Source organism: Panthera onca, chromosome C1, assembly GCF_046562875.1.
Source record: "Panthera onca isolate mPanOnc1 chromosome C1, mPanOnc1 haplotype 2, whole genome shotgun sequence".
NCBI lineage: Eukaryota > Metazoa > Chordata > Mammalia > Carnivora > Felidae > Panthera > Panthera onca.
In genome coordinates, this window is record NC_138346.1 from 171,193,900 (window position 1) to 171,204,672 (window position 10,773).

A 10,773-nucleotide genomic window follows, 5' to 3' on the forward strand; every position below is an offset into this window, starting at 1 on the left:
TATTGACTGCTTTCTCTTTACATTTTCCTTTCATCTAGTGCTTTCCCATAGTGACTTAATTTGGTTGTCTTTGGGGCAGCTCTTCCAATTGTTTTAGCAGAGAAAGTGCTGTGCTTTGGTGATCTGGTGGTAGCATGTAGGAGGCACTGAAAACAAGTGTTTTTAAATTTTTTTTTTAACGTTTATTTATTTTTGAGACAGAGAGAGACAGAGCATGAACGGGGAGGGTCACAGAGAGAGGGAGACACACAGAATCTGAAACAGGCTCCAGGCTCTGAGCTGTCAGCACAGAGCCCGACGCGGGGCTCGAACCCACAGACCGTGAGATCATGACCTGAGCCGAAGTCGGACGCTCAACCGACCAGCCACCCAGGCGCCCCAAAACAAGTGTTTTTGACTATAAGTAACAGAACCTCAATTTAAATTTGTTTCAGTACTATAGTTTACTATATGATATACCAAGAATCTAGAGATAAGGTAGTTTTAAGATTTATTAATTTTTAAAAAAGATTTATTTTTGAGAGAGAGAGGAGGAGGAGAGAGGATCTGAAGTGGGCTCTGTGCTGACAGCAGAGAGCCTGATGCGGGGCTTGAACTCATGAACCCTGAGATCACGACCTCAGCCAAAGTCAGACATTCAACTGGCTGAGCCATTCAGGCGCCCGAAGATTTAGAGTTAAAGGATGTAATAAAAGACTGTCCCCTTTCTCTTTCCTTTCTTCCCTCCTATTTCTCCCTCTCTCCTTCCTTCTTCTTTTTTTTTTTTTTTTTTTTTTCATGTTCAGGTCCTTTGGCTAGCATCACTTTGTTGTACAGTGACTTTCAGAGATAGACAAAAAATTGTTTCCTCTCACACATATCTTCTTAAGGGTGGCTATACCAACAATGAACTTGCGTCATAGGTGGTTGGCTAGAATTAGATTCCACGCCCAGGCTGAACCAGTCTCTGGAAGGAGGACCGGAATTACCTCGCTAGAACTAGATGTGGAGGAGCTGAATTAACATAGTTTGAGTGGAGAGAAATGCTGTGATAAGATGACTAAGTTAGTTGCAAAGTTGAATCATGTATTAGAAGGTAATAAATGGTATCTTTGGGGGCTATCTTCTCTATAGAACAGAGGAAACAAAACTGAAAACATTATTATTTGTCTACATGTTAACTGCTAACTTTACAAGATTGTAAAACATCTGGGTCCTAAGAGAAGTAAGGGAGCCTCAGGTAGGCTTATTAGATGCATGTTATCAATAGGTCACTTAATCATATATTTTCCTTATTTCCAGCTTTGAATATTTTTTTTCAACAGGGATAAATGTTGTTAGGGGAGATGGCAAAGGAAGAAAAAGAATGGGATAAAAGGCCTGGTTCCAATCTATGCACATATTCCAAATCAGGTAGTTTTTGGCCTTGTGGTTTATTTCTACAGGCTGGGCTTTCCTTTTTCTTTGTTCCCCTCACACAGTCTCAAACCATGTTGTAACTCCTAGTCACCATTCTCTTTCTTAGTTTAATGCTCAAAGTAGTTTCTTCTGGGACCTGGGCCACTGAAAAGGCTTAATTAAACTCTTAAATAACATTCATAAATGTCAAGCCAAATGAATTTCATCTTTGGAAAATAAGTCAAAATGCATGACAGCACCTAGCATGGTATTTAGTACATAAGTTCTTTATAAATGTTATAGGAGTATTAACATTTATAGTTCACTAGTGTAAGCTCTTTGTTGGCAGAGATTCTATCTTATTCACGGTTGTGTGTAGAATGCCTACCACAGTGCCTGGGTGTTGTAGCAATTCAGTACTTGTCGAATAGTTTTAAAAGCCAAACTTACTATAAAAACGAAGCATGCTCTCCAGCAGTGTTCTTCAAATTCTGGTTGTATAACCCCTGAAATATATATATATATATATATATATTTTTTTTTTTTTTTTCTTTAATCCCTACCCTCCACACGTTTTTAAGTTGACATTTAAGTTTTACATCATAAGTTTAAATAGTTGCAAAGGATGTAATTTCTGGTTTCCAAATATTGACATATTTAAGTAAAACTGTTACATCAATTTTAAAATATATCCAACAGAATATAAATACCATAGAATTTTAAATATCATTCATTTAAAAAAAGACACGAACGAACCCTTCGCTAACCATTATAATTTTTAGTTTCTTTATCTCCCAGAATTTTTTAAATTTTTATTTAAACAAATTTTTAAAATATTTATTTGTTGTTGAGAGAGAGAGATAGAGCGTAAGTTGGGGAGGGGCAGAGAGAATGAGTCACAGAATCTGAAGCAGGCTTTAGGCTCTGAGCTGTCAGCACAGAGCCCAACACAGGGCTTGAACTCCCAAACCACGAGATCCTGACCTGGGCTGAAGTCAGATGCTTCACCAACTGAGCCACCCAGGTGCCCCTCTCCTTGAATTAAAAAAAAAAAAAAATGTTTATTTTTTGAGAGAGAGTGTGTGTGCCTGCTCGCCTGATTGGGGGAAGGGCAGAGAGAGGGAGACAGAGGATCTGAAGTGGGGTGTGCTCTGACATCAGAGAGCCCCACGCGAGACTTAAACTCATGAACCGTGAGATCACTACCTAGGACAACATTGGACGCTTAACCAATTTAACCATCCAGGCACCCCTCTCCTTGAGTTTTTACTTCTGGTTCCATTCTCCCAGAGAATTTTATCCTAATGTAATATATTTTTATGTTTGAAAAATCTTCTGATCATTTTCATGATCATGATTTTCATTATTCATTAAAATTAAAAGATTTAAAAATTTTCTGTAATTACTGGATTGTTGTCATTATAATTGTTGATATACTATCAAAACAGCATAAACATATTCTAAATCTAAGCAAATTATTATTTTAAGAGAAAGAGTGTGCATACATGCTTGCAAGTGGGGCAGAGGGCAGAGGGAGAGAGAGAGAATCTCAAGTAGTCTCCATACTCAGTGTGGAGCCCCACACAGGCCTCAATCCCGTGACTCTGGGATCATGACCGGAGCTGAAATCAAGAGTCGGACGCTCAACAGACTGAGCCAACAAGGCACCCCTTAGCAAATTATAAGCAAAAAAAGTAAAATGTTATTGGGAATACATCTTTTGAACAAGATGAGGCAGAGCATATGTTTGGACTCTTGATTTTTTGTTTTTGACTCTTGATTAAAGGTTTCCTGAAGTCCATCATTGTGCGTGATCTCTTTGTTTGGTACATCAGAGGCAATGTACCATCATAAGATTCAGGTGTGCTCTGATAGCAGGTGTGGTTTAATGTTTTCACGTTAGAGAGAGGACCTCGGGGAGAGGGGAGGGAGTGGGGAGCCAGCACGACATCTCCACCATAGCTTGGTATCAGTTGGGTCACTTTTACAAAGAGTATGGGAATTAAGGATCTCAAAATTGATTCCCTTAAAACCATCTGGGTAACTACCTTGGTAAGTCTTTGTGTATTCCTAAGGCCACTGTTCGCAGATTGCCACCTTGAAGGATAATTTGTAGAGATCCTGTCAACTGGGTTGTCAGAAATGTGATTAAGTGGATAAGATGACTGTAATGAGCATGTGTTTTTTTCTCTCTCTTCCATTCCATGTGGTTTCTGGAAGGATTGTCAGTCACATTCCCTCACCTCTTACAGGGAGCCTGGCCTAGACAATCATATTAATCCTATTCCCTTGACTATAGTAATTTGTCCAGCAATAGGCATAAAAAACAAACAGATCAAAGTCCTTCCCTGGAATTGGTATATAAACTCTGAAGATTTTACTTTCTTTCTATTGGGAGCTGCTGAGCTTCGAAGATGTAAATCTGGAGCCACTGGCAACCAAGCGGGAATGCCTCTGCAGAATGAAGGCAAGGGTTGCAAAACGGCAGGGAGGTCAAACCAAGGGCCTCTGGGGGCCCCGAATTTCAGTCCTTGAGGCCTTGTGATCCTGTGAGCTTCTCCAGTATCCTTTCCAGCTGCATGAGCCACTGAGTTGCTGTATTTGCTTAAGTTAGTTTAAGCGTATTTTGGTGCTACTGAAATAATTTAGTAAGAACCAAGAAAAGTAAACACAAATTATTGTGAACCTATCTTTCGTAAAGTGGTAATTTTGAAAATTTTCTCTTCTAGATTGTTGGACCTTCAGATGGAAGTAGTTACATTATAGATTATTATGGAACCAGACTTACAAGACTGAGTATTACGAACGAGACGTTTAGAAAAACACAGCTATATCCATAAGTATTTTTTAAAAGAAACAGTAAGTAATATGCATATATAATCTTTATTATAGTATATCACCTGTATAAAATTATGAAAATTTGCGAACCGTAGGAAATTTAAGGAGACCATCTAATGTTATAAACCTCTCATTTTGCTTATGTGGAAACACAGGTCTCCATTTGCCTGAAACATCTCTAGTCTTTTGTAAAGCTTTTTTATGTACACTCATTGTTCCTGCAGTTCCTGATTCAGTCCCTCTTGCTTTGCAGACATTATGGCTAGAAGACAGAGTTCACAACAAAAAGATAACTTCAAAGCAAAAAGATATTTCATAGTATTATAGGACAGTTCTGGAGAAAGCATGTGTTGTAGACATTTCAGTACAGCATGTCTTTGCTTCTGTCCTGCTTTCCTGGGGTCACTATGATCTTTAAACCTCTTTCTTCTTCCCTAAACCTGAAGGTTAATTGAGACTCAACCCTGAATAAGTACTTATTCTAACCTAAAGTTTGGCCCTGCCCATGAGAACATGAGAATTATTAATTGGCCTTAGCTTTAATGAGGTAATACACCGTGGCCCCTGGGTGACTCAGTCGGTTAAGCATCCAACTTTGGCCCAGGTCATGATCTCACGGCTCGTGAGTTTGAGCCCCATGTTGGACTCTGTGCTGACAACTCACAGCCTAGACCCTGCTTCGGATTCTGTGTCTCCCTCTCTTTGCCCCTCCCCGCTGCTCACACTCTCTGTCTCCTTCAAAAATAAATAAACATTTTAAAAAATTAAAAAAAAAATAGGTAATATACCTGGATAAGTCAGAGATATCATCAGTCTTCCTGGCTCAATTCTCTGATTCTCTAGAACTCTGCTACTCCAAGGTTTTTATTTCCAGGGCTGTACCTTAGTCTATTCTAATAAATAATCTTCCAAGAATGTCAGGCTGTTCTCAGGGTTTTGGTAGAAAAATGATTCTCTAGCACTATCTCCTCTGCAGTGGTGAAGTTCTGTATAACATGTAGGGTGCAGGGTACTTGTTAGGTGACAGTTCACATTGAACCACCTAGCAGCTTTCAGAGAGAGAAACACAGGCCAGGTGTTCTGGCCACAGCCATAGCCCTAGGGTTTTCAGTTGATTCTATCTCAGAGAGTGCTTCTAGAGGCCAGGAAAGGAACAGACATTTATTTTCTATGCTGCAGTGTATAAATAGGATATGTAGTATAATTTTTGCCACTAAGGTAGATTTTTTTTTCTCTTCTCACAGTAATATTATGAGATATGCTTTATAGTTAGTGTCATGAGGGTTGAACAGTGCCAGACCCTGTCAGGATGTGAGGAATTTGTTCAACCGTCCAAAAAGTTTTTCAAATCTTTTCCTATAAAGAGTCTTTAGGTTCAATATTGAAATGAAGCTCAGAGATCCATCTGTCTCTTCTTGCCAGGGAATAAGTTGAGCCCTGGGGACGTCGAGACTAAGATACAACTAATCAGTACAGAACTGCCTCTCGAATCAGTTCTTCTGTGCCTTCCACTGGTTGCTGTGCACTGCCCACCCCACCTCAGCCCCACCAACTCTGTCATTTTGCAATATGCATCTTCATTTTGGAAATTGTTATTCCTGCTCTATGGGAAGGGTTGTGTGGTTTCACATAGCCCTATTTTCATCCTGTAAATTGTTGTGTCTCTTTCAAAGTATACAGATTGTTTTCAACATGGTGAAATTAAGCAACTGCAATTTAGAAAGCAGTTTCATTCTCTGTGGCCTATTAGATCAACTTTTAATTGGGATTCCAGACTCCGATTTGATATTTAAAACTTGAAGGGCTCATTGAGAAGGCAGATCTCTGCACTGCCATTCACATGATCTCCTACAGTAAATATGGCAATGTTCCAAGAGAAAGAAAAAAATGTCCTGAGTAAATGAAACGTTAAAATGTGCATCTACGGTAACCTCACTGGACTCTTAAAATACTGTGTTTTAATGCATTTCTTTTTTCTGTTTTAGGATTTGGGCTTCCTTGATTTTAACAGAGCACTCTCAGTATGTGGGTTTCCAGATTTTCCTTTCTCTTCACACATCACTTTATGCATTCTATATAACTTTGTATTATTGTTGATATTTTGTTTTGTTGTTTTACTTAAAAGCATATTATTCTGAGATTTATTTAATTGGACTTTCTTTGAGAGCTGTATGATAATAGAGTCTTTCTCTGGCTACTGTCTCTATGAGATAAATAGCTTATTACCCCGATATTCCTTAAAGTCTTTCCTAATGGCAGGTTGCCACTTGTCATTTTTGCTTCTGAAAAATAAAAATATGGCCTATTCACATTTTTTAGCTCTTTATTGTCAAGGAAACCTTAAATGTTGAATGTAGCTGTCTTCTAAATTTTGATCCTTCAAAACAGCTAATCCGTAGTGTGAACAAATCCCATTACTATATTGCCTGGGGCTGCGGTCATGTATGAGAACCCACCTGTTTTTCTGCGGCTTTCAGATCTGTCTCTGCCTCCGTATCCAGGGAGCGAAAGATCACTGGGGAGTCTGAAACCTTGAGGCAACGCGGATACTTCTGGCACTGATTCAGGCCTCTGAAGTGTGAACTTTTTCCTTTTTGCTTTGGGAGTGATGCACTAGCTTTTGGAAGACCAGCTGCTGACTCGTCTAGCTCAGTGCAGTTATATTTGAAGCTGGATAGACAAGGTGGGAACACCAAACAGATGATTAATGTCTTCCATCTGTTAACACTGCCAGGCAGATGCCGGCACAAGTGCCGGACGTGGTGCACCAGTGTCTGAAGGGAAGGAAGCGGCACCTGAACGCTGGCACGGCCTCTTCTTACCATGCTTACAAGGGTTTTGGGAAGATGGAAATACACGAAATGTTATGTGCTCATAATACCGCCGAGGTTTTTTTAGTAACAGGCATAACGGCTTCACAATTACTTGCGTCCGGGCTCCCCAAGAGTAACACCATAATTTTTTTTTATCACTCATATTACTCAAAAGTAGACAGTCTAGTACAGTTGGCTTCCTAACATGTTAGTCACTCAGCAACAGTTTCTGCAGTTGGCGGGTGATTATTAAGTATTGATATGTGAAGTGAATTTGGATTGATTCCTCATACACACAAGGAATGGGCCCTTTGATTCCTTCATTGAAATACTGAGTGTCTACTACATGGGAGGTACTGTTCTAGATGCTAGGATGCAGCAGTGAACAAAAACATGAACAAACATCCCCTCCCTTAAGGAGTTTACGCTCCCCTGGGATCTGTTTTCACAAGCGATAGTATTTTGGGCTGCAGTTAAGCTAGCTGGTAGATGCCCAGTTTCTAGTATTTCCTAGTTCCTTTTGTTTGCAGACAGTGCTTTGAAGTTTAACCTCAGAATCACCTAAGTCCAGATTTGAAGTCTACGTTTCTCTAGCCGTGTACGGTATGAGAAATCCCTGCAATCGAAGCTTGAAAAAGTCCTCTTGATTCTTGCATAATTGTTCCAGTTATTAACTTGGCCAGGGGGAAAGTCTGTTTCAAAGCAGGTGCTTCTCAAAGTGTTTATTCAAATAAGCTATACTCCAAAAGGGTTGTAGGTAAAATCTAGAAATAAAGTCTCTTCACAGTGCATTCTTAAGCCTGTAGACTTTATTTTCTTTATAATTTCCTAAATTTATATGACAAGAACACCTCAGCTTTTCCACTTTGCTTAATTCCCTGTTGCCTAAAATATGTACTTCTGTAACAAATGGTTTTTCTGTGTCTTATTATTTATTTTTTATGTGAATACATTTAATACATGTAATTTCAGTTTTTGTTTTGTTTTGCTTTCATGGAGCACATTTTATTATGGCTATTTGTTAGTAGTGTCTCTGAGTACAAATTGTATGTTAAGGCCTCTGTAGGAGATGTTTTATATAACCCTACTTTTAGAGCAGTGGCCAAAATTGTGAGAAATGAATTAACTCAATCATTCCTTGGGTTACTCCTAAACCCTCTAGGATGGAATGGAATGGATTCTTTCAATGCTACATAAACAGTTAGTGTTTCTATAGAAATATTTACAAATGGTACTGCTTTAGCCTGAAAGAATTAATACAGTTTCCAGAAGTACCTCTTTACCCAGGAGGATTTCTTACCTACAGTATATTAGAATAAAAGATCTTTTTAAGACTTCAAAGATTGTGCTATGTGTATGGCTAGCATCTGTTCATGGGATTTCTAGGACTATAAGAAATACCGGTTTGTGGGTGTGTTTTGTTTTTGTTTTGCTTTACAAAAAAATGCATGTCTTTTCTCCTTATTTTAACCTAGATGCTTAAGGCTAAGTTAAGTATATTATACTGATAAGCAACTAGGAAACTACAACAGATCTAATAGCAAGGACTAGCAAGAAGAAAAATTAGTTCTTAAAAAGTACAAGTCTAAGATGTTGGTTCCTCTTCCTGATTCAAACTTCTTAACTGTAGATGTTCCTCGGGGTTCTGACACCTTCTCCTTTTCTCCCATTAACTCAGCATCTATTTTGCTTTTTTCTGTTTACAAAATTAATACAAACCTAATGCAGAAATTCTGGGAAACACCAACAAGTGCAAAGAAAAAAGCTCATTCCATAGCTCAAAGACAACAATGTTAGTGTTTTTATGTATGTCCTAGTAGTTTTTCCATGCACGTATGTACATTTTCTTCACAAAAATGATATAGTACCCATACTGTTTTGTAGCCTGCTTCTTCACATTGTAAAGATTTTTCTATTTCAATAAATATTCTTTTACAACACCATTTTTAATGGCTGCAGAGTACTCCATGTCTCCAAGTCATAATTTATGTAATTCCTTTATGTATTCTTTGGTATTGAAGTTATTACAATAAATGAGCAATACATGTTTATGATTCTTTTTCTGTAGAATTGCCATTCTTAGTCAAAAAGTGCTCATACATTAAAGTTCTAGATACCCATATTAGTCCTAGTTAACCAGGGTTAACTGGATTAACTGAAAGAATGAGGTCAAACAGCCCAGAGCCAAGTTCAAACAAAACCATAGTCAACTCTCAGTTGTCCTGGTGCAGATTAACTGTAGATCAGATACTGCAGGGACTTGTAAAACTACCCCTGCTCTGCAGTCAGGCCACTGCTCCTTGGTACTAAATTCTGTCCCTCCCATCCCCAAGGGGCTGTAGAAGAGCAACTGTTTGAGAACAGGATGGCTGCTGGAGAAGGGATGTGGTCATGAGTATTGGGGAATGGGATATTGAATAGTTGACTGAGTTATCTAACGCCCTCCAGAAAGCTTCAAGACAGAGGCATTTTAAGAAGGAGTAAGTAGGGGGTGATTCCAGAAGAAACAATAGGGTGGCGTGAAATGGGGAAGCAAAAGAATGTAAAAAAGTATGTGACTATGAAACAAATGCAGAGATCAGAGCCTTAAAGAGAAGGACAGATTAAAACATACAAAGCAAGAAAAGAGAGATCCCAGTGCACTCAAGGAAAGAGAAGCCCCCCAACATCCTTCCTGCTTAGTCTTAAAACACAGCTGAGCCCCCTTTTCCATTGTCATGGTCGATACCAACTTTATCAACTTTTCCATTAAAGCCAAACTCAACTTAGTACAGTCAATGATGGACTGTTGTCTATATGCCAGGCGGATCCCTTGTATAACTGACTGTGTAATGGCCGAAACTGAGAAATTGGGGCAGAAGTAAGGATTGCTAAGGATCCAAGATTTGAATGATTATCATGCACCCACAAAGGAACCTATGCAGATGACTGCTTAGTACAGAGAGTAACTCAGCAACTGTTACATTGTGGCCACAGTTGACCAGTATCTTAAAGGAAGGATCTGGAAGATCCCTGGGTTTCCCATCATGTACATGTCTAACCAGATAAATATGGAGCCCCTCCTTCTAATTCTTTAAAAAATTTTTTTTTTTTTTTAACTTTTACCTATTTTTGAGAGACAGAGCATGAATGAGGGCAGAGCAGAGAAGGGGGAAACACAGAATCCAAAGCAGGCTCCAGGCTCTGAGCTGTCAGCCCAGAGCCCAATGCAGGGCTCGGACCCACAACTGTGAGATGATGACCTGAGCCAAAGTCCGACGCATAACAGCCTGAGCCACCCAGGTGCCCCAGCCCTCCTTCTAATTCTTAAAAGATAGAGTACCTCTGACTTCCTTTACCATTTTTTTCTGTTGCCAGTTCATATAGCAATATGCTATAGCATGAATTATTATTCCACTTACCCATTTGCTCTGTTATGAACTGAGTATTGTTAAATGCACTCAGTTTTTGATTTTGTTTTGGAAAAAACAAGAAGTAGAAAGCTTATTCATAATGGTCTTTATTCTCCCATACTAAGAGGGGAAGGGAGATAGGTAAATTTGGAAAGTGAGAAAAGTTACTAATTAGGAATGAATAAAAGAATTTGGGGGGCGCCTGGGTGGCTCAGTCAGTTGAGCATCCTACTTCGGCTCAGGTCATGATCTCATGGTTCATGAGATTGAGCCCCACGTCTGGCTCTCTGCTGTCAGTGCAGAGCCTGCTTCGAATCCTCTGTCTCCCTCTCTCTCTGCCCCTCCCCTGCTCT

At 39.3% G+C, this 10,773-nt stretch overlaps 1 protein-coding gene and 1 pseudogene across 2 annotated transcripts in view; both read left to right on the top strand.

The window, feature by feature from the left end:
• TM2D1 (TM2 domain containing 1) overlaps window positions 1–8,971 on the top strand; it is a 50,619-nt gene extending 41,648 nt beyond the window's left edge. Inside the window, exons 6-7 of one of the 2 annotated variants that reach the window (XM_078451848.2) lie at window positions 4,107–4,236; window positions 6,693–8,971. In XM_078451848.2, the coding sequence (XP_078307974.2) occupies window positions 4,107–4,217 (111 nt within the window). In that variant the 3' untranslated portion in view covers window positions 4,218–4,236; window positions 6,693–8,971. Of the gene's footprint in view, window positions 1–4,106; window positions 4,237–6,200 lie in introns of both variants that reach the window. The other variant, XM_078451847.2, reaches the window with a different exon arrangement.
• A 94-nt stretch (window positions 8,972–9,065) lies between these two features.
• Window positions 9,066–10,105, top strand: LOC144617034 (rRNA-processing protein FCF1 homolog pseudogene; annotated as a pseudogene).
• Window positions 10,106–10,773: the final 668 nt, after the last annotated feature.